Here is a 24,865-nt window from a genome sequence, read left to right as displayed (position 1 = left end):
TCCAGGGCCCTCTCAACAACATCTTGGTGTAGACAGCTAAGATGGTTGTTATGTTCATATGTATTACTGAGCTGAGTATCGACGGGATTGAGACATTCCAGGGCCCTCTCAACAACATCTTGGTGTAGACAGCTAAGATGGTTGTTATGTTCATATGTATTACTGAGCTGAGTATCTAGGGGATCAAACATTCCAGGGCCCTCTCAACAACATCTTGGTGTAGACAGCTAAGATGGTTGTTATGTTCATATGTATTACTGAGCTGAGTATCTAGGGGATCAAACATTCCAGGGCCCTCTCAACAACATCTTGGTGTAGACAGCTAAGATGGTTGTTATGTTCATATGTATTACTGAGCTGAGTATCTAGTTGATCAAACATTCCAGGGCCCTCTCAACAACATCTTGGTGTAGACAGCTAAGATGGTTGTTATGTTCATATGTATTACTGAGCTGAGTATCTAGGGGATCAAACATTCCAGGGCCCTCTCAACAACATCTTGGTGTAGACAGCTAAGATGGTTGTTATGTTCATATGTATTACTGAGCTGAGTATCTAGGGGATCAAACATTCCAGGGCCCTCTCAACAACATCTTGGTGTAGACAGCTAAGATGGTTGTTATGTTCATATGTATTACTGAGCTGAGTATCGACGGGATTGAGACATTCCAGGGCCCTCTCAACAACATCTTGGTGTAGACAGCTAAGATGGTTGTTATGTTCATATGTATTACTGAGCTGAGTATCTAGGGGATCAAACATTCCAGGGCCCTCTCAACAACATCTTGGTGTAGACAGCTAAGATGGTTGTTATGTTCATATGTATTACTGAGCTGAGTATCGACGGGATTGAGACATTCCAGGGCCCTCTCAACAACATCTTGGTGTAGACAGCTAAGATGGTTGTTATGTTCATATGTATTACTGAGCTGAGTATCTAGGGGATCAAACATTCCAGGGCCCTCTCAACAACATCTTGGTGTAGACAGCTAAGATGGTTGTTATGTTCATATGTATTACTGAGCTGAGTATCGACGGGATTGAGACATTCCAGGGCCCTCTCAACAACATCTTGGTGTAGACAGCTAAGATGGTTGTTATGTTCATATGTATTACTGAGCTGAGTATCTAGGGGATCAAACATTCCAGGGCCCTCTCAACAACATCTTGGTGTAGACAGCTAAGATGGTTGTTTTGTTCATATGTATTACTGAGCTGAGTATCGACGGGATTGAGACATTCCAGGGCCCTCTCAACAACATCTTGGTGTAGACAGGTAAGATGGTTGTTATGTTCATATGTATTACTGAGCTGAGTATCTAGGGGATCAAACATTCCAGGGCCCTCTCAACAACATCTTGGTGTAGACAGCTAAGATGGTTGTTATGTTCATATGTATTACTGAGCTGAGTATCTAGGGGATCAAACATTCCAGGGCCCTCTCAACAACATCTTTGCTCAGAGAAGTAAGATGGTCATGATGTTCCATGTTTCGTACCAAGCTGAGTGTGGTGTATTAGGGTTCACAGACTTGCGGATGATGAGGATTCAAGATATTCATTCATCTTAAGTTTTGACATGCCCTTCGGCCATTACAGCATCGTCCCAAGATGCCTTGGGGCAGTTAGCAGTTGTTTACTTCCGCTCCGGGGACCATTAATTTACATAAACGTCTCTACATTAACTACTGTTACAGTTACGAGAACATGACATTCCTCCCTGATTAAGCTTGTTGCTCTCAAGTGCACTAAGCGTTAAACTTTATCTGGAAATCCTCTTGAAGAATTAATACTGATAAAATGAAATCTGCATTGGGCTTGCTTATTGCCAGTTAAAACAATCTGAAAAAGAACACCTAAGAAATTACATCACAGGGCAATAAAGCAGTTATTGCTCATGTTCAGACGCAGAATTCACAGATCCAGTCTCACTGGTGGTTTTACACTGCGTGCTGATCGCCTCATCGCGTGTTGTGGAATGTCCTTGATTGTACTTGAAAGCTGTGATGACCCATGTACAGGTGTTGAAGGAATGTCAACTTTATCATTGCTGATTGACTCACTGTTATTAGGAATCAGTATGTCAGGCAAGTCAACTGGAGGTGAAATAGACCCTTCTGCGTAACGTTGTTTGACGTGATCCAAGTGATGTTGCATTAAATGTCCATATAACAGTCTCACTTCACACAAGAAGTCTCGTGACTTTGTTGTCACAATATCAGGAATCCAAGGTGAACCTCGTCCAAAGTTGGTAATGTAGACAGCATCGCCAACTGATTTAGGTTTAACCTTTTTACTCAATTTCAAAGTCAAAGTTTGGCCCCCAGATGCTTCTGATGTTCAGACGTTAACAACTTCCATGGGCATGACTTATGACACTGTTTTGCAGTGACGGTCTTTTCCTAAAAAAATAATGTATAGGTCCGACAACACCTCATACCTAAACGCATTCAACATGGGTGGTCAAAGATGGATAATTATGAAAATGAAGGTAGTTGAAACTAAAAACAAAACTCACCGAGAAGGGTGCTCCTTCCAGTGACGCCATGTTTTTATGTGTGAGTTTCAGGACGCGACTGACAAATCACGGAACTGAGCCAAGAAATCACCGAAGATGGCCGATCTTGTTTCAAGTATTATCAACATTGTTTCAGATAGGGGCATTCAGTTTATTTTATTACCACTAAACTACCAATATCGTTTCGTTTATATTGTTTCGCGAGTGGGCTGCATTTGTTTACATTTGAGATGCAATTCCTTCAAATTTGCCGTGATTCCTTCCATTACTTAGGGGGGCCTGTCCATAGCACCATCCATCTTCAGCTTCTCACCAGTATATGAGTGAAGAATCCTTGAAGTGTTCTTAATAACAGGAGGATCAGACAACCAAGTTTTATTGTAGTCTGATTTCGTGATAAGGTTGTATATTGCACCTGTATCTACCTGCAGTTGAATTGATGCGTTGTTCATCTCCAAACTGATGAGATATGATGGAACAGATGTGTCAAGATCACCAACGTGATATGCAATGTAATTCATATTCCGAAAAGCGAAAGTCAATGCAATCTTCATTGACAGTGTTTGTCAAGTTTCTAGGTCGATTGCATCTATCAACAAGTTTCGTCTCGAAACTTTTACATTTTTCTCAATACTCAATTGCATGCTCAATACTACCTCATCTATAACACAGTTTGTTAACTGATTTGTTGTCTCTGTTAGTACTGTTGGTACTACAAGTCACAGACTCTTTGTGGGATTCCTTTCCCTTTAGGAACTTGATGACTGTTGTGAGGTTTTCTACGCCCTTGAGAACTGTTGGAAACATGGTGTACACTGTCCCTTCTTTGATTCCGTGAAGCTTGTTCAGTATCGAATATATCTTGCGAGGCTGATTAATGGCTTTGAGCCAACTCGGGAGCCTTTGGGGCAGGGAGCAGTTGTTTATTTCCACTCCGGGGACCATTTATTTACATAAACATCTCTACGTTAACTACTGTTACAGTTACGAGAACATGACACTGAGTATCAACAGGATTGAGACATTTCAGGACCCTGTCAACAAGATCTTGGTTCAGACAGGTCATTTTGTCTTGATGTTAGTCAGTTAGTACTGTGCTGAGTATTTTTGCGAGGGATGACTGTAGTTTATATTATATATCCATGTTATAATCTACACATGTTTTACATTTCAGATGACAACAAGGAGATGTTCCTTCCCCTACGCTATGAGCAGTTCCAGCGATCTGTCATCCTCTGTCCGCAGAATGCCCGAGGACGACACTTCATCACTGCACATGAAGACAAGACGTGCACATTCCAGGTATGCTGTGCACAGGTTTGACATGGACTTGAAAAAGCCACTAACGTTTTACCTCAGTACCAAGCCTATGTTATAGAAGTAATGGGTCTTGCCAGAAACTGACATGCCATATCTTACCTCACACATAAATGTTGTTTTCTGATTGGCTAAGCACTCTTCTATTTTTTTCAATGTACCGCACTTACAAGTGAGGTACATTTCAATGTACTTCCAATGGCATCTCATTCAGTACTTCGTGATAGTACTTCTTTATCTCGAATAACATTAAATCACACATGATGCACGGAAATTACTGATGTTTTGCGAATGCAAATCGATGGAAGGGAGATAACTCTAATCTGTTTTTCTTGTGTCGTCTGCAAAAACTAGTGATGACTGCAAAAGATTTACCTCGCATTCCAATAAATAAATGTTGACAAAACGTTCAAATCAAGAAGGGGAATTAAACCACCGTGACTTTACTAAGGCAATATGATTATAAGCTTATAATATAACTTGAATGCATTCACTCACTCACTCACTCTGCAAATGCGTACCCGTGTTGTACATGTTGTATCCAGGTTTACGACAGCCACATGGAACATTCCCCTCTGTTTGTGTACAAGCTGCCCATTGGAGCCTACAACGTGATCCTCACAGATCGACTTATCTTCACGACATCACGGGTGAGTGGCAGACGGCTGCTCATCATGTCTAACCAGCGGGCTGAGACATCGCTGGAGGACCACCAGGTCAGTTGACACACACTTATCTCCCTTGCATATGAAACACAATGTGACATATGTAACTAAAGATGATTCAAGTTAATATTACGTGAAATTATTTAATTTTTTTCGTATAAGATTATGATATAAAATGATGTTATATATTGGAGATATTTGATAACATCTATTTCTCTATTACTAACTGCAGATGGGTATTATGAAGGTAAACGTATGTGGAATGTGACATTTGTAGTTAGCTCCCTTTGACAAATACAGGATCTAGTTTGCCTGGCTCATATTCAGATGAATAATACCTATAACCAAAATAACTTTCCAGTGATTCTCAAAGATGATGAATCAGTTGAAACAGTCTGACATAATGTACTTCACTGTCTCCAAACAACAAATTTCCTAATCTCATTGTGATAGTCTCTATGCCTTACTCCCCCCTCAAAAAGTTTTTAAAGATTAGACACTGATGAGCTGATCATAAAATGACTAAAACAGTAAACTTGTGAGCAATTCCCTAGCAGGTAAACAGATCTGTATTTGCCATTTCTGTTGTAAGAAATTTCTTTTGCTCCCATTGGAATTCTGGTACTAAGGTCTAGGAGTTGTGGGGTAGCCTAGTGGTTAAAGCACTTGTTCATCACACCAGAAACCTGGGTTCTATTCCCCACATGGATACAGTGTGTGAAGGTCTTTTCTAGTGTTCCCGCTGTGATAGTGCTGAAATATTGCTAAAAGTGGCATAAAACTAAAATCGTTCACATGATGGGACTAAAGGAAGGATGAACATGGAAAGATCATAGTGAAAAGATGAGCCTGAGTAAAAATCACCTTTTGGGGACAAGGCTGTTGGTACAGGGGTTTTCATCAAGTAGCAAATCATTAGAGGCACCACAATTAGCTGTACAGAGTTGATGAAATTTGACAGAATCCTTTTTCATTTTTGGTTCAAATCACAGTTTACCCTGATTATGTTTTATACAGTTTTGTTTTGTACAAATGATATATTTTTTCCTATTCTTCATAAGTAGCAATAGCAGCTGTTGATGCTTTGCATGTTTATCTTAATTTATGAAAGAACAATCACCAGTATTTTATTATATACTCGTTGTACATGTTGTCAATCACCAGTTCTCTATTGTGTTGTGTAAATTGTTGTAAGGTAGTGTCAGTGTTCCCAGATTTTTTTTGTAATCACAGAGTCCCTACTCACAAATTATCATTCACACTGGCATTGATATTTTTCTTTCATATAGTCAAGGTTTTAAAACTTTGTTTCATGAAAATAATGATTAACAGCAAATATGAAAATAAGGCAAAATTTATCAAAAGGTTCTTGTGGACCAGTAAAGGGCTGAATCTTACCTCGTCCAGTTTATAAGGGGTGTTGGAGAGCCCAAGTGGTTAAAGATTAGCCCATCACGCCTAAGGCCCGGGTTTGATTCCCCAAATAGGTACAATTTATGAAGCCCATTTCTGGTGGCCTGGTTATATTGCTGGAACATTACTAAAAGCTGCGTAAAACTCACACATGCAGCCTGTAACTATGGATGAGGATTCATGTTTGTCACTCAGTGTTCGTGTTGTGAGTCTTAACACAGAACATGCTATCTTCATAATTGTGGAATGGTACAGACAATCCGGAATCAGACCTCATTTATTATCTAGTGATATGTGTACCATACTTTCTTGAAGTATTTAATACACAGGGGATGCTTGCTGACTTGCTTAAACATTGACTTTGTTGACAGTTCTTATTGACTTGATAGTTCTTATAGCTTGATTTAATACACAGGTGACACTTGCTGACTTGCTTAAACATTGATGGTTGACAGTTCTTGTTGATGTGATAGTTCTTATAGCTTGATGATTTGACAGTTGTTGTTGATTTGACAGGTAAAAGCTGTATGAACAATAGAAGATTAATGTAAATCCTTCCCCCACTTTTTGAAAGTGTACAACCATGTTTACGAATAAACGTACACTAAGCGCTTTTTGAACATTTATTCTTATGCTTATACTCAGATACATATAATACTTGTAAGATATTACACATAAATACCCAACAAGTTTAAATTAACAAATAAAATAGATAGCACTAGGTAATTCAGAACTGTCCTTACGCTATTTTGCTGTGAAAATACTACTTAAAAAATTGTTGGGAGGAAGGGGGTGGGGGGTTGTGGGCATTTTATACTGCATAAATAGTAGTATAGGGAATGGCGGTAAGGGACTGCAAAGGAAAACATAATGATAAAATAAGAAAACCAAGACCAAAATTACATCAATTCCAAATCATTCTTGTGCAATGATAAATATATTTATAATCTATGAACAGGGCTTGACATAACCAGCCGATTGGTTGAACTGGGCCCATTCATCCTCCCGTCTAGGTGAAGTAAGAGTCGAAGAGGTGTGTTGAGCAAAGGGAATGCAGTCACAGGCACATAGTGCCCTCAACCTCCAAACTCCCGTCCTACACTGACACAGGGCCGCAAGCCACAGCAAACGCGTTGGTGGGCCAAATATGCCCCTGGGTCCACAACGGGGTGTTGACGAGCTCTTGGCGCTACCCAGCACCCACCACGAGGAGGTGGCTTGCTACTGGTGCCTAAGAAGGAAATAAAAATAGGAAGAGTGCACTAGTGCATTTGAGTATGTTTAAGTGAAAAAAGAGATTCTTTGTCTCGTGATAGTTTTTCAGCAGTCGACCTAAAATGAAGGCAGGTATACGAAGAAAAAGAAGTCCAGCACAGGAAAAATCACAACAACAGTTAATTCTATGTCATGCTTTCTGACTTATTCAATTACTTCTAGTTGTCCTTAGTTGTGCTGTGCTACACTTCACCTGAACAATCAGAGCAGACCATAAAAATTAAACCTGGGGTGAGAAGCTTGCATAAAATTGAAACTTATCTCACAATATGTTTCGTAATGGTTCATGGACACTTAAGTTTATCTTGCTTTTTCATGGGTTCGAAAAACAAATTGAGGGGGTCCATAAAATGTTAAAACAAATTTGTCTTGTTTAGGACAATTTTATAAATGTTGACAGAATGTTAGCGTTGTGCTTAGGGTCAAGATCAAGGTCACGATGAGAGTGAGGATTGAGGTTACATACATAGTGATATTAGTATCACAATATTACGTCGCTGTCTATAGCTAACACCTGCATATACTGACCAAAAGAAGTAAAGGATCACCCAATTCTTTCCTTTTAGTATGGGAATTAGCAGTATGCTGTCAGTTCAGTATTTTGTTACAGCCCTATTTAAGTTTTGTTGTAGAAAACTGTCATATGTGATGTTGGCAATGACAGGACAAATATTACTGTACATAGTTCTGGACTTTTGACAATAACATGGACTTCACTGCGTGGTATGTTAGAAGCTGGGAAGTACATGATAGACAAACTTTATGGATATCAACTTCTTTTTTTCATGAGTGAGATGTTTCAATACAGATTCCTGTACTGATGCCACCATCCAACCTTGACAACAGTACAAGAATCTGTATCAAAAAGGGCACTCATGAAAGAAGGACGTTGTTGTCCACAAAGCTTATGTACCTCATAAACGGGACCTCTTTTACTGTAATGTTATGAACGTTTTGTAGGACTTCAACAAAGAAGCAATAGTTCAACAGTTTGACCTGCCATCAGACGAAACCTTGCTTGGAGTTCAAAAGAAGTGTTTCCCGTTTTACTGGCACGAGAAACGTGAGGAGGAACGACTTCGATTAGTCCAGGAAGGGGAGGACATGGAACAGCCTACAAGTCTTCCCACAGACATTCAAGCTATTCCAGTGACCTCCCACACCGTGTTAGATGGATGCATTGTCATTACAAACAGGGCGATTTATGAATGTCGACCAAGGTTAGTGTTAGCAATGCTCCAATGTGTCTATTGAAGCCGGAGCATTATGACAGTAACAGTGGAGCATGACTGTAATATTTTGAAGGCAGTGTATCACTAGATTAACTCGAGATTTACATGTGTGTAAAATGACTGTAAAATGTACTCTAGTCAAACTAGTGTAAAGATTGTTTCACATCAGTGAGAAATCAATGAAACACGATTGGTGAAAACTATTGTTAGGATGGTAAAGCCAGTTTTACGTCAGTATGACAACACTAATGTAAAGTCAGTGTAAGGAGAGGGAATATTGTCTAACCATTGTAATGCCAGCTAGGATTAGTAAAATGTAAATGTAACTACAATGGTATAAAGCCAGTATGAGAACAAGGAATTATGTTAAACCATTGTAAAACCAGTTCAACATCAGTGAAACATCACTGTAACAACACCAGTATAAAGCTATGTTACGAACAGTGAATGTTACCTAGGTTACTCACTAGTTGAGAGAAAGTCTGTATTATGTGACAGATTTAGCTCCCCTTTTCAGGATCTCTCCAGAACGTCTGTTCCTTGCCCAGGCAATACAACATTCAGACGCTGCATACGCTGAGAGCCTCGGTATCAGCATTGGCCTTGACCTTACCGCACTGTTTGAGGTTGCAGCAGATCACCTTCTCCGAGCAGGAGAGTTCTCCAGATCTGTTCGTCTTTACCAACTGTCCAAGGTCTGTATCACCAAGACTCTTGGACATTTAAATGCAGTAGATAAATTTGGAGATTTAATTTGTCCATATTAAGTTCAGTTTCATTCACACAGTACAACTGCTCATCAAATGAAGAAAATTTGTATTTATTTTTGCATGATGAAATACACCCAACTTCAGCACTATTTGTCCAAGAAGATACAGAATTGAACACAGTAGCAATACCCTTTAACCTCGTTTTAGGTGACCAACGTTCATTATTCATGCTCTGTGAACAAGGAAGCATTCAACAGGTGAAGATAAAAAATATTATAAAATGCTGTCCCCTCTCCCCTCACAACCCTGCCGCAGTGCATTCTCATGTTCTTTAAAAAAATGGGTGAAATTCACACATCATATGGTTGATTAAGTTGAAATATTAATGAAAGTTTGATACATTAAATTTTACTCATTCAAATATTTTAGATCAATGCTATGTTTAAATGCATCTCCAACAGTGCTCTCACGTGAAACGAGTCGGAAACCTTGCCCGTCATGGCCGTCTGCAGGAAGTGACATCTGTGCTGCGTCAAGTCCTGAATAATCACCAGGTGGAGCTGAGCACAGTGGAGAGGAAGCAGCTGGCAGACATGGCGCTCCACTGCTGTGTGTACTTCCTGTCTCATGATGCTGACCCATCTTCTGGGATGTACGAGACATTCAAGGAGTTCCTGTTTGGGAGCTTCTCATTTGACGAAATGAAAGCTCTTCGTCTACTCTCTGACTTCTCTCTTTTTGAACTGCTGCTTGAGTTTGCCAAGGTGAAGGTCAAAATTACTTAGAATCCTTTATGAATTATATAGCTAAATAATAAGTAGTTAAATAAACACTGATATATTACAAGGTCAGTGCTCAAACACTGCCATCAATAAACACAAGATATGTTTTTGATTCCAGCCTATAGCTGGTACATAAACCTTTCTTTTTCTTTAATCTTAATGTAGCGATGATGTTTTAGTATTTCCCCACTAGCATGAATATGTAGCCTTAACTGTAAACAAGCCAAAATCTTCAAAATGACATTTATTTGTCATTTGAAAGGAGATTGACATTATACAAAATATGCTTTCAGAGAAAAAAAATGGAAAGAGTAAATAAGAGATAACTAACGTCCTATCCTAGTTTATTATGGCCCCATTTACATGGTTGTGTTTTGTACATGATGTTTATCTTTGAGCCTTCCACAATGTCCGAGATACTTGACAGTGGACCAACCCTCACAGCAATCTTTATCACTAAGGTGATCGTAACTCCCATCCTTTAACACAGATTTACGACTCGCATAGAACTAAGGTGATCATAACTCCCATACTTTAACACAGACTTACGACTCGCATAGAACTAAGGTGATCGTAACTCCCATGCTTTAACACAGACTTAAGACTCGCATAGAACTAAGGTGATCGTAACTCCCATACTTTAACACAGACTTATGATTCGCATAGAACTAAGGTGATCATAACTCCCATACTTTAACACAGACTTACGACTCGTATAAAACTAAGATAATCGGATCTCCCATACTTTAACACAGACTTATGACTCGCATAGAACTAAGGTGATCGGAAGTCCCATACTTTTACAGATTTATGACTGCCTTAGAACTATGGTGAACAGAACTCCCATACTTTAACGAAGGCTTAAGTCTGTCACAGCACTAAGGTGATCATAACTCCCATACTTCAGTACAGATTTACAGCTGTCTCAGCACTAAGGTGATCGTAAGTCCCATACTTTGACACAGACCTATGACTGGCGTAGTGCTAAGGTGATCATAACTTCCATACCATAATGCCAACTTACGACTGTCATAGCACTACAATCACTTTAATAGGAACTTTGGCTGCTAACTGAATCCTTCCAAAGTTTTACAGTTAGGTGTTATGTTCACTCTAATGTTTCTTTGTCTTCTTAATTACAGTCTCACATTCTTTTTCGTATAAACTTCACACATGTTGTATCAACTGTCCCTATATTCCAGGCACGTGGGCTAGTAGTCCAGTCTTTGGAGCTGCTGTCATCACGGAGTCAGTTCAACCTCCCAACCAACCTTCTGTCCGATCTCGTCTCACGGGGATTCAGCGCTCACTTGCTCCAGGCTGGACATGGTAACAAGGCCATCCTCGATAGCCTAGATAGTTGGATAGTCAGTGTGCTAACTGTTTGTACTAAGGTCACCATGAACATGCAAAGCGTGAGGATGCAGAACCGCAAACCAAGACTTTCTTCAAATTGAACGGTCCAGTGTATTTGGAACAATTTTGAAATCCTCTATGGACCGTTTATTCAAATTGTACAGAAATCTAGTTCAAGTGTAGATAGCCTCAGTACAAAAAACATATATTCAGTTTTTTAGATATCTTTGTTTTGACCCTTAGTTTGGTTTTTGCACCATGCTTATAAAACCTCTCTAAAAGCACTGTAATGGTTATTTCTGCAGAAATTGCTTAAGCAGTGACACTTTGCATGCTGATTCCTATCAATATTTCCCTGTTAGTTCACAAGGTTTGAAATCTGTGAAGACCCAAGTTAGAATTGGTCTTCAGCAACTAATGATTGCTGTAGGAGGTGACTAGCCAGGATAGGGTGGTCAGGCTAGCAGACTTGTCATTGTATCCCAAATGTCATTGTATCCCAAATGAGTAGATCGATGCTTATGACTTGATTATTTACAGACCATAGCCATATTGGAGGAATATTACTGAGTGCAGCATAAAATGACAAAAAAATTCCAAATGACTCAAGGTTTTAATCTGATGCTCAGTATGGCAGCTGACAGTATGGCAACATGTTTTAGGTGACTGCCTTTGATGTTTATAAGGTTTGATTGCATATGTAGGTGATTTACTGTACCATGACACTGTCTCGTGACAATATGCCACAACATAGATGAAGGAGTGACTTCCCTTTAATGCTCTGCTCACCCTGTGTTTCAGGGTCACTTCTGCAGTGTATCAGTGCTGACGACCTCGTGCGTCTGCTCCTCACCAAGCCTCAGCTGGCGATACAGAATGTGGGTCTCATGGAGGACCAGCTCAGTCTGCTGGATGAGGAGTGGTTGGTCTCGCTGGCCGAGGTCTTTGACCCCTCCCGATCTGTGATGAGGGGCATCCTGAACAGACATCACTACTCCAGGAGGAGGTAAGTACACCTTATGTGTTACCATGGTAACTTAAGATTGTCAACATCTCCAGACCTACGATGAGGGGCATCCTGCACAGAGATCACTACTCCAGAAGGAGGTAAGTACACCTTATGTGTTACCATGGTTACTGATGAATAATCTCTCCCCATCTGTGATGAAGGGCATCCTGAACAGAAGCCACTAGTCCAGGAGGAGGTAGGTACACCTGTGTGTTACCATGGTTACTGGAGATGTTTGACCCTCATGATCTGTGATGAGGGACATCCTCAACAGACACCACTTCTCTAGAAGTAGGTAGCTATGCCTGTGTTTGTAACCATGGTTTCTGAAGAATTACTTGTTTGTTTCCAGGACAACCAGCATCTCTTCTTTGACCTCCTTTACAAGTGATGTCCTCGACTTCTCAGGGGTAGGTAATAGTAAAGTTATCTCCACATATTCTCAAATAATTTTACCGCAAAAGACTACTGAAGAATTTTGGATTTATCGGTTATACTTTGTTAAATAGCTTACAGAAATGTCAACACATGTACTGTGACATTTTCATTGTCACAGAAAAACGTTTTGTGTAGAGAACATTTAGAACATTTAGAAGCTAGTATGGGACTGTACTACCCATCTTATTCAGTATTTCCTTTGATTTGTTAGTCTTTTGGTTAAAACATGTGCTCACCTCACCTAAGGCAATTCCCTTCATGGGTACAATGGGTGAGGCGCATTAAACCAAACTCTTTCACTATGGATGGACGACATCTGTATGAAACTGCTCCTCCTGCAGGACATGGGCACCTCCAATCTGTGTCGGCTGATGGACTTCTTCATCTCCGTCATCCTGCAGCTCAACAAGAAGCGGGAGGCTGATGGCACACAGCTGGATCTGGCAGACATGTTGGCAGACATCAACACACAACTGGAGGAGCTGAGGGTATGGCAGTGTTCAGTATTGTCTCTATTCCAACAGGTGATGTACTGTTTATTACTTTGTCCTGGATGAAGCCAAATGCTTAACAATTATCCAACGATCACAAAGAGAGGAGTTATAGTTTGCCGTATGTTTCATATTGTGTCACTGGAACAAGAGTAAGAGAAAGTTTTTTTCACCATTGTCAGTCAGCCATTATTGAAATATTAGTTGTTTGACTGAAGAAACTTTGTTTGTAGGAAAAGAAACAGCCTGTCGTGGAGATGTCTCGGAAGCTGGCCCTTCAGCCGACCATCATCGGATGTGGCAGCCAGCACTCTGCTATTATCAGGAATAGTGACCTCTACGTCTGGGGGCTCACCAACAGTGGCAGGTCAGCAGTTGTTATGTCTCAGCTGTGCATGTCATATACTTGTTGTAAGAAGACACTAAAGTGCGACTGTCAAAGGTCAGCGTGTCGTAATGACCTGTCGATTTCCTTACATTGTACAACATGTTCGGTAGTTGTAGTGAATATAGACTGATAGACTTACTATCTCTCACATGATTCAATCTGCTGATATTAGCGTCGATCTCGCAATATCTTGTATTTTGTTTTCACAGTAACAAAATTCCTCTTTTCTCTTTTGGAATAATCCCTGTTTGTGATATTCCTTACAGTATCATGACTCAGAGAGTGAGCCACAACATGCTCCATGTCCTTTTTTTTTTATTTGTTTGAGGGGCATCCCAGAAGTTGCTGGTATATAGGTGACACAGCTTTATGAATGATCAGCTTTGGTTTAACAATGGCGACATTTCAGAATAGGTTCTTACGTCACCATTGCTGGTATATAGGTGACACAGCTTTATAGATGATCAGCTTTGCTTTAACAATGGTGACGTTTCAGAATAGGTTTTTACGTCACCATTGATGGTATATAGGTGACACAGCTTTATGGATGATCAGCTCTGTTTTAACAATGGCGATGTTTCAGAATAGGTTCTTATGTCACCATTGCTCAAGTAAAGAAGTTGATCATCCATTAAGTTATGTCAGCTTCCTTACCTCTTGTGAAAAATCAAAGCGTGGTTTCTATGAAGCAGATGAAACCATGTTTTGCACTTGTAATCATTTTCCATTTAGTAAACAGATGGACAGATTGAAAGATGTATGCATGGATGGATGATACTTCAGAGTTTCAGTACTGCATTTTTCCACTCACATTTAGTGGCTTCTTCGAGTGTGTCTCCTCATTCCAGACTCATCAGTGTCATACATACCATTCAGTGTCATGCAGTGTCAGTGTCATGCAGTGCCATACATACCATTTAGTGTCATGCAGTGTCATACATACCATTTAGTGTCGTGTAGTGTCATTCATACCATTCAATGTCATGTAGTGTCATACTTACCATGCAGTGTCATGCAGTCATAAATGTCATTCAGTGTCATGCATATCATTCAAAGCAATGCAGAGTCATGCATGCCATTCAGTGTCATGCAGTGTCATACATATCATTCAGTGTCAGTGTCATACATACAGTCAGTGTCATGGTCAGCTGAATTCATATAATGTGTAATCTCAAATAAATCTATATGTAACATGATCAGTCAAGTCAGGGGAGACCACTCCAGTATACGTGCAGCTGTCTACATGATCTTAGTTCACAAAAGTGTTTGTTGTTCCAGATTGGGTCATGGTGACCTGGTGACAGACAACAGCATCGCAGCACCATCGCGGGTGGAGACGCTGCACATGCTGCAGATACGGGTTCTCTCAGTGGCATGTGGAGGAGAACACACACTTGTCATCACACAGCAAGGGGTAAAATATCATATCCCCTTTTAACATCAGTACATAGATAATCTCACCCAAGTGTCTACTGATGTCAAATATATCAACACATGTTGATAAAGTAACATATATCGAGGCTTGCTGAGGATATTTGTTACCTTTATCAATGAGTGTTGATGTGACTGATATCAATAGACACAAGGGTGAGATTCTATTTATCATTCAAAATCATGCTTTATTAGTTTTCATTGAAAAATGTATATCTCTGAACACAGCACTGCCATTAGAGTTGCAGTGCAGTGATGTCATAGCATTGTGACATCATCAACTTCATGATGTCATAGCATTGTCAGGACATTGTGAAAAATCTATTGTCAAAACGATACCTCATAGGAGCTATCGTCTGATCTCACACAAGCAATGTCTCCTTGATCTCATACAAGCAATGTCTCCTGTGGAACACAGTTTTGGAGGATAAAATAATATTCTTTATAGATTATTTTAACAGAGCTGCTGAATGACAAATATGATGAACAAGATCACTGTGTAACCCAGGGCCTAGATTTTTAAAGCTCTCTTAGCGCTAAGATGGTCCTAAGTGCCACACATTAACATTAACTTACAACTGTCTTAGTGCTACAAGAGCTTAAAGAATCTAGACCGAGTATTTTATGACAGAGACGGTCCTACTGAGTAGTTAAATCATGATATCATTAGTCAAGATTTTACAATATGTAAATGTGAAAACTAAATTGAAATAAATGTAACATTTTTGTTTAGTGATTTTTTAATGTAATGAGCCTGCGGCCCACAGTTGCTGTCTGCAGTACACTGCCAAAGATGATGATGTTCTTACGTCTAAATGTGCAGTATTTACATGACAAAGACAGTTAGATGTCAGGTATATAATACACCTGCACCATAAAATACTTTAACAACTTCCTTTATTTTGATCTGTTGCCTAGTAATTCACAAAATATTGTTACAAATTAGACTTCACCTGCGCAAGGATGTCGCAATATTTTTGTGTTTACTGTTCATAGTATTGTATGGCCTAATCAGGTTATGCAGCCTGTCCGCTTGTCCAAGACTAGTAAAATACTGGAAGGACTGGTGAATTCCATGTTGACCAGCACTTGTAGCATTAATATCTTAAGCAGATGGCAACACTGTAGTAGATACGATAATTTCTGATTATTGTGACAGTATAGATGTATTTGTAAGCCTCGTGTGTTGCAAGTGTATAGAGGTGTTGTGTGGTGCAGATGAATACAGGTGATGTGTGTTGCAGGTGTAGTCAGGTGTATACAAAAGTTATGTGTTGCAGGTGTAGACATGTGATGTGTGTTACAGGTGTATACAGATTATGTGTGTTGCAGGTATACAAGTGTTGTGTGTTACAGGTGTATATAGATGTTGTTGGTTGCAGGTGTATACAAGTGTTATTTGTTGCAGTTGTATTCAGGTGTTGTATGTTACAGGTGTATACAAATGTTTCTTGTTGCAGGTGTATATAGTTGTTGTGTGGTGCAGGTGTACTCAGGCATTGTGTGTTGCAGATGTACTCAGGTGTTGTTTGTTGCAGGTGTAGACAGGTGTATACAGAAGTAATGTGTTGCAGGTGAATACAAATATTGTTTGTTGCTGGCGTAGACAGGTGTTGGGGGTGTATTCAGGTGGTGTGTGTTGCAGGTGTATTGCAGGTGTGCACAGATTATATGTGTCACAGGTGTATACAGGTGTTGTCTGTTACAGGTGTATGCAGGTGTTGTATGTTTATGTTGTATACAGGTACTGTTTCTTGCAGGTGTAGATAGGTGTCGTATACTGCAGGTGTAGACAGATGTGTGTTGCAGGTATATACAGGTTATGTGTGTCACAGGTGTATACAGGTGTTGTGTGTTCCAGATCAATACAGGTATTGTGTGTTGCAGGTTTAGACAGGTGTTGTATGTTTCAGGTGTATGCATGTGTTGTTTGTTTTAGGTGTATACAGGAGTTGTGTGTTGCCGATGTACAGGTGTTGTGTGTTGCAGGTGTATACAGGTGTTGTATGTTGTAGGTGTATGGGTGGGGACGGTCACAGTACGGCCAGGTGGGTGTGGGGACACGACACCACTACACTCGCCCCATGCTGATCGAGGCCCTGCTGCAGGAGACAGTTGTCAGTATAGAGTGTGGTCAGTACCACAGTCTGGCTCTCACGGAAAACAGCGAGTAAGTGCAAACACTCCAGTGTGTGAATGTTGGATTTAATGCTGCTACAGACATATCAAACAATTAATGAAAGAAGCATTAAACAACAAAGAATGAAAGAAAGTAAATTGTGGATGGAAAGAATGTATTTACACACTTATTGACTTTTACTACTTTTACCAGTCCATTGTTCTGACTTAGAATCCCATGAAGATTAGGGATTGGTCTTCATCAGCCAGTGTGCTAAATAGCCACTAGCCTGTTAGCCTGTGGCTAGTAAAAATCCAGTCAGGCCAGTAAGTCTCCACAGTCACTGGCGTGACTGGATAGTGAATATCATGGGGTCACTCTCTCCAACTTGATCAGTTTTAATCACTTTCAAATCATGTAAGATTATGGCCTGATAGATACGTTCATTATATTAGCAGCTTAATGATAAATGTTTCTGAGATATGAGTTTCCTTATTTGTTTTCTATGGTATTTCACCGCTGAGTTATCTTTTTCTTAATTTCTACATTCAAATTTTGGACTAGTGAATTATTTTGTGGGCTAGTAACTTTCAGGCATAGCTAGCCCGACTGACAAAATTTTATAAACTATTTCACACACTGTCACAATCCTATGCTTTTTGTAAGAAGCAATTAACGGGATCGAGTGGTCGGGGTCACTGTCTGGGTTAACACATGTCATGGTATCCACATTGCATAGATTGATGCTCGTGTTGTTGATCACTGGATTGTCTGGTCAAGAATCTATTATTTACAGACCGCAGCCATATAGATGAAATATTGCTTACTGCAACGTCATACCACGAAACATCAAAAACATTTTAGGTCATGTCAGGTAAACTTGCCATTCAATAAATCTGAAAAATCTCAGTATAAGATATATATATAGATATCAGGATAATATATCTGTTTACCGAGGGACTGTCAGTAATACCTACAACAGGTACTGTACAAGAATACAATGGTTATACAACTGTACATTTATTGTATCTTCTGTACAGTGTGTACAGTTGGGGCTGGGGTGTCCATGGACAGCTGGGTCACTGTGACCCAGAGGATCAGCTGAGCCCCACACTGGTGAAGAGCTTGAGGGGCAAGGACGTGGTGAGAATAGCGGCAGGATACTGTCACAGTCTGGTGCTCAATGACAAGGTGAGGCAGCAGTGAATGACAGAGTCTTGAGTCTTTTAACTACTTTGAGTGGCATTTAGAAGTTGAAGTAGTAAGAAAGAATGAACAATGGATGAACAACTTTGTTAGTGCTATGAGATTGATGTTTCAATGTAGGTTCTAACACCATTACCAAGCAAGTGATCACTTGCGTGATAAAGGTGTTACAACCTACACCAAACATGGCTCTCATAGCAATAAAGAAGTTGTTCATCTATAAATTGTCATCCTGACTGATAAAATCAAAGCAAAACATACAATGTTTCCAGATTAGAACATTAAATGAAACCAGCATCTGGGACAATGCACCTACAGTGTCAGTGAGAAACTCATCACAGATGAAGAGCATCTGATATGTAATGGACAGAGGGCTAGGAATAGCACAGTTCACAGATACAACAAGAGTCAGTCATGGAATGTCTCATGGGTTGGAAAATGTTATCTCTGTATCTGTGAGCGTTCAAGTTTCAATGTATAATGACTTATCGTGTATGTTGATTACCACAAATTCCTCCCCACACCATCACACCTCTTCCTCCTAAAGGATGCACTTCTTGGACACAGTTCAGCGCTAGTCTTTCCCCCACCCCACCCGTAACAGTATATTTGCACCCGGCCATCATTATGGGACATGGTGAATCGACTTTTGTCTCTAAAGACCACTCACTGCCAATTTCAAGCAAGCGACGTTCAGTCTTTGCCCACTGTAACCGATGACAACAATGTTCATGGGTTAATGCCATTCCATGCAGGGGACGTTGAGCTCGGATACACAGATCGCGGTCTTCCTGTGGGGTCTGACTGTGGCCTGTCTTGGGTGCTGCCAGTCTGCCATTATGCTGGAACAACCTGTTGATGGTACCACATGAACATTTCAGGGCCCTTGCAATATGGCTGTTGTTGACGCCCATCTGCCTGATACCTGTGGCCCTCTTTCTCTGTGGCACTGTTAGCTGTGGCATAATTTTGGTGATTTTCTGTCAGCTGAGACGTATAGCCACTGATTCGCAGCCTTTTTATGTATAGTTTCAGGTTGGAGTAAAACTTATTTTAACAGAATGTAAAGAGTTGCCTCCCTTTGACCAGATGAAGACGTAAGAGAACTTCGTAGAGGGCGTTTGGGACCACCACGCTTACATCGAACATCTTGGCAACCACTGTCAAACACATGCTTTTTACCCTCCACTTTGTCCTAGTAGCTTTACTGGTCCATCCTTGGGGTCAAGCAATGTATCACGCAATTCCTTGTCTACCCATCACTTTCCATATGCCAACTATGTACTTGCACTGTGTGGGAGATATGATATACAGTCTTGCATACTGTAACATTTTGTAAGTCACTGCATGTTGACACATTTCATAATGCATCTTCCAGCCTTTTGAATTTATTAAGTCGTGACTGCTTGTTATGTTTTGAAGTTTTGAAGTTGAAGTTAAAACCTGTTCTTGACAAGCATTTTCCAAAAACTCTGAGATGTATGTTTTGTCATTTTTTGGCAAATTCACATGCTTCTACACAATCAACATGCTGTGTTTTGGTTCATGATTAGTCAGTGTGTGGTCAAACCATTTTGGCTTGAAAGGATTTTACTAACTTGAACAGCTTTGCCAAAAATTCAAAATAAAAAGTGTTCACTTTCTTTTGCTCATTTGTTTACAAGTAGCAGTTGAAAGATAAGAATCCAAACATCACAGTTGTGTATGTGTTGGCATATGGTAATCTACATGTGTTGAGTTTACAGGTCACAAATCACGTAAAGGTTATCAGAGATGCCAACCTCTACGATTTTATCGTAGTCGCTACAAACATTAACTTCAAACTACGCCAATACGATTCCACTAGAAATCCTATGAAATTTGAATAAAATGCATTAAAATTCGGATGTATAGACAAAAACATATATTTTCAACGATGAAATACATTTTTGGACTTCACGTACCTTTCATTCATCATATTTAATGACATATTTGAACTGGAATGATTGCAAGTAACATGTAATTTTAGCAAAGCTGATTTCAATACCTTTGCGATTTGACACATTTAGTTCCTGCAGAAATAATTTAACCACGTGATTGTAATATCATTTGTTTTTTTTCTCAGAATCCATCATGATTTTGTTTATTTAGTTGACTATGAATTGTATGGTCAAACTACTAATTTTGAACATTGAAACTACTATTTGTAACACTTTGGGGTTGGCATCTCTGAGGTCATGTTATGCTGGTTGCACAGTTTTACTCATTATATTTGTCTTGGGTCCGGTCTTGCCAGCAATTAAATATGTTAGGTAAGGCAAGTGTTTTTACTCATTATGTGCCTCTGTTCACCGACAAGTGATTGTGTCTTCCAGCACCACTTTGACCCTTTAGGCAACACCCATAACAGTGCGTTGTAGATGTAACTTTGGGCTGTGTTTTTTGTTGCAGGGTGCTGTGTACTCGTTTGGGTGTGGCTACTTTGGCCAGCTAGGCCTGGGGGACAACAGCAAGAAGTCGTGCCCCACTCGGATCTCTCTGCTGCCAGACCCTGTCTGCATCATCGCCACTAAATACTTCCATTCCGTGAGATGCTAACTATGTCCAATAAAGATATCCTAACTAAACTAACTATCCCAGCTGACACAGCTATTAGGGCTGAGACAGGTACACATTTTCTCCCTAAGTACCCCAATTAACCTACCTACCCTGATACTGGTTATGTTAATTACTGACACCAAATTTGTAAGAAATGGCACTATATTCTTCAGCTCAGAGGCTACAATTTCAAGTTTTTCAATGCATTACATTCAAAATAGGTGTCTGTAAATTATGTCTAGTACTTCAAAGATGATACGACCTTTTAATCATGAAAGAATAATGTATTACATTAATGGGTCGTGGTTTGCATCCAACTCATTACCCACCGTCCAGGGCCCTTATTCTCAAAACTTTCGTAGCCCTAAGAATCCTTAACCTTGATCATAGCCAATGTGTTAAGAATGAGCTTAAGAAGTTCGTAGGGCTACGCTTTGAGAATAGCTAGCCAGATCCTAAATTTTCGAAGCTCTCTTAACACTAAGATAGTTGCAAGTGCCATACATTGATATTAACTTACAACTATCTTAGTGCTATGAAAGGTTAAAAAAATCTAGGCCCTGGGTATCTGGGTTGCCTAGGTATCCCACCTGGACTGTCACTCTGCTAAGGCCCTTCTGTTGGTGGCCCAGATTTACTCTAAGTTGAATATATGTTCAGAAAATATAATTAACACAGATTTTATGCTATACTTAAGAAGTCCTACACAAGGTCTTGACAATATTTCTACTTATATTTTATACTCTCATTTCAGCTTGATATTGACGCAATGAAAGACTTATTATTCCATGCAACTGAAATCAATAATTGAAACGTCAAGGCAAACAGTTTCCAAAAAATAACACTGGAATATATGGAATAATTCCTCCATACATCTGAAACTGATCCATGTAGTGTTGTTAGTGATTGCCAAACTGGTTTCAATCAAGTTGTACTGAGGCTGTTTGTAAAGAGTGTTCAAAGGGACATAACTCTAAGCGGTTCACTTGAAATAATGTTTGGCCGAACTTTTCAATTCAAGGTTGTAATCTAAATGCATAATTTTAAGGGGGAATAAAATGTATGGTAGCTTACCTGAGGTTTGATAATTATCATTATTGAGGGAAATGCAATATTTATATTTCATAGAGAATTGTACCTTTAAATCACTTCACAAGTATAAGATCACTTCACATGACCTGATCTTCAGTAACCCACACTTGTTGAAAGAGACTCACTGATTTGGTTGACACACCATCTTAATCCCATTTTGTTCAAAACTCATGGCATGAATCACTGGATGGACTGTTTTGGGATGAGTGAGTGAGTATGGTTTTACGCCGCTTTTAGCAATATTCCAGCAATATCACGGCGGGGACACCAGATGGACTGTTTTTGCACTCAAACAGATGTTGATGTTCTACTCTTCAAAAGTCAAAATGTAGTCAAAATGAACTACAGTTATATTTATAAACTATTTAGTCTCTTAGTTATAGGTGTAAATAACTATACCTAATTATAGCAGATTGATAATTTGAATGAATAGTGGGTCAAACTGATTAACAGCAAAGTCGAATGCAGATGATTCATTGGAATGTGTATTTGCAGGTTGCAGTAACCAGTAGCAACCGTGTGTACTCTTGGGGATGTCACCCACACAGTCTTAGATACTCTGCGCAGCTTGTGCGTAGAGCCAGACAACTGGGTCAGCATCTCAGTGACCCTGTGGAGAGCTATCTAAGTCCCAATGTCATAGACTCAGCTTACGTCAATGGGAAAATAACACAGGTTTGTGTTTGGTAATCTTTTTTTGTTCTTTTTGAGGTGACTGTCTGTCAGAAAATATAAGAATTGAGAAGTTTCATTGTAATATTCTGAGATTCAGCTCTGTGTGGATGTGAAAACAAAGAAACATACTAAACTTCATACCTTCTAAACCAAAAGTCACTGTGTTCTGTAATCTGATTGGTTGAAAAATATGATCAAATGGTATTATATTCCCGGAAACTGCAAGACTATTCACTGCGTATTGACCTCGCAAACAATTGTTTTGTTGAGTCATCAACAGTGGTGACGTCATTCAAATCATATTGTGACATAAAGTCAGAATGACGTCACAAATGAGCAACTCCAGATGCTACCATGGGAACCAGCTGAAACGACCTACTGATGACACTTCACTGCTGTACTCATACTCAATGTAAACGAGTGCAGGCAGTAACACCCTTTGGTTTACTTTTGTGTTTACAGTGTCGATAAACATCATGTGTTGGCCAATTTCCGGGTGTTATTGAGTATTTTGAAGCACAGGAATGTTTCATTTGAAACCTCTGGCTGACACCGTCGGTTCCAAATGCATTCGGGATGAGGACTGTGCTTCAAATACTCAATAACACCCGGAAATTGGCCAACACATGATGTGTGTCTCCCAATTGTACACTAGATGATAGACTGAAATACACTGAGTGTATTGTATTTGTTTTTAGTATTCTGATTGTGGATGTACTGAGATGTCTTGAATGTACTTTACTTGTACTAAGTGTACTCACTATGGTTATGCTAAGATGTATTGCATCTACTGACTCTGTAGGTGACTTGTGGCAGCCTCCACACCATCCTACAGACCAGCGAGGGGGAGATCTATGTGTGGGGCAGGAACCTTGATGGACAGCTTGGCATTGGCAGCAAACAGGATGAGGTGTGTGCAGGGGCTCAACCAGCAAGCCATATTTAACAGTGGGCCACATTTATGTATAGGCTCAACCAGTGGGCCATGTTCATGTACAGGCTCAACCAAGGAACCATATTTATGCTTAACCAGTGGGCCATATTAGTGTACAGGCTCAAGCAGGGGGCCATATTTATGTATAGGCTCAATCAGGGGGACATATTTATGTTTTGGCTCAACCAGGGGGCCATATTTATGTACAGGCTCAACCAGGGGGCCATATTTATGTACAGGCTCAACCAGGGAGCCATATTTATGTACAGGCTTAACCAGCAGGCCATGTTAATGTACAGGCTCAACCAGGAGGTAATATTTATGTACAGCCTCAACCAGAGGGCGTATTTATGTCTAGGTGCAACCAGTGGGCCATATTTATGTACAGGTTCAAGCAGAGGGCCGTATCTATGTACAGGCTCAATCAGGGGACCATATTTACAGTGTTCCCAGAAATTATTGAGAAAATCTTTGTTTTTTTACTAATGATGCTAAGATTGGAAAAAGGGCTTTCACTATGCACTAAGCATACTAAATAAGGGAAACAACTCTTGAAGGCTTAGAAGGCAGCTCATTTACATCAAGAGTTATCTCCCTTGTCTGAGCAGACGGCTTCCTGTGTTGACATGGCAGAATTTACAGCAAGAGAGAAAAGAAAGCTCATTCTAGATGATTTTGAAAGGGGTGAGGCTGATGCTAAAGTGTTAGCTTGTAGACATGGTATTCCTCTGTCTACAGTATACAGAACTTTGAAGAATATTCAAACAGGAACCAGGATAGAGCACAAAGCAGGGACAGGTCGGCCGAGGAAATTCAGTGTTGTGGATTGCCGAAGACTGGGGCAGATTGTGAGTAGGGGCAAATTGAAAAGTGTTGAGAACATCAGAAATGAAATGATTAGCAGAGGAAGTCCTCAGGTATGCAATGAAACAGTTAGGCAGGAATTACAGAGACTTAATTGGGTGAAAAAACGTGGAATTCCCTCGCTGTTGATGAAAGATGCACAAAAGGAAAAACGTTTAAACTGGTGTCGGGCTCATGAAAATCAAGATTGGGATAATGTTTTCTTTTCGGATGAAAGTTCTGTTTGGCTTTTCCCTAATTGTGTGAAAATTTGGATCAAAGATACTGTCAAACCTATCTACCAGCGACCAAAACATAGCCCGAAGTTTCACATGTGGGGTGGCATATCGGCTCGCGGAGTGACGCCATTGTGTGTTTTCACTGGAAACTTGACA

General features: G+C 39.9%; 1 protein-coding gene across 1 annotated transcript in view; it reads left to right on the top strand.

Moving 5' to 3' along the window:
* The window catches only part of LOC137296079 (uncharacterized), a 48,438-nt gene that overhangs the window by 9,274 nt on the left and 14,299 nt on the right, over positions 1-24,865 (top strand). Inside the window, exons 8-23 of the mRNA XM_067827740.1 lie at positions 3,692-3,819; positions 4,380-4,550; positions 8,148-8,407; positions 8,937-9,114; positions 9,591-9,893; positions 11,114-11,240; positions 12,069-12,273; positions 12,629-12,686; positions 13,056-13,202; positions 13,439-13,572; positions 14,872-15,007; positions 17,040-17,194; positions 18,184-18,334; positions 20,780-20,914; positions 22,514-22,693; positions 23,496-23,603. Of these exons, the coding sequence (XP_067683841.1) occupies positions 3,692-3,819; positions 4,380-4,550; positions 8,148-8,407; positions 8,937-9,114; positions 9,591-9,893; positions 11,114-11,240; positions 12,069-12,273; positions 12,629-12,686; positions 13,056-13,202; positions 13,439-13,572; positions 14,872-15,007; positions 17,040-17,194; positions 18,184-18,334; positions 20,780-20,914; positions 22,514-22,693; positions 23,496-23,603 (2,576 nt within the window). The remainder of the gene's footprint in view (positions 1-3,691; positions 3,820-4,379; positions 4,551-8,147; positions 8,408-8,936; positions 9,115-9,590; positions 9,894-11,113; positions 11,241-12,068; positions 12,274-12,628; positions 12,687-13,055; positions 13,203-13,438; positions 13,573-14,871; positions 15,008-17,039; positions 17,195-18,183; positions 18,335-20,779; positions 20,915-22,513; positions 22,694-23,495; positions 23,604-24,865) is intronic.

This window comes from Haliotis asinina, chromosome 9 (genome assembly GCF_037392515.1).
Source record: "Haliotis asinina isolate JCU_RB_2024 chromosome 9, JCU_Hal_asi_v2, whole genome shotgun sequence".
NCBI lineage: Eukaryota > Metazoa > Mollusca > Gastropoda > Lepetellida > Haliotidae > Haliotis > Haliotis asinina.
This window is presented reverse-complemented; position numbering and strand designations above follow the sequence as displayed.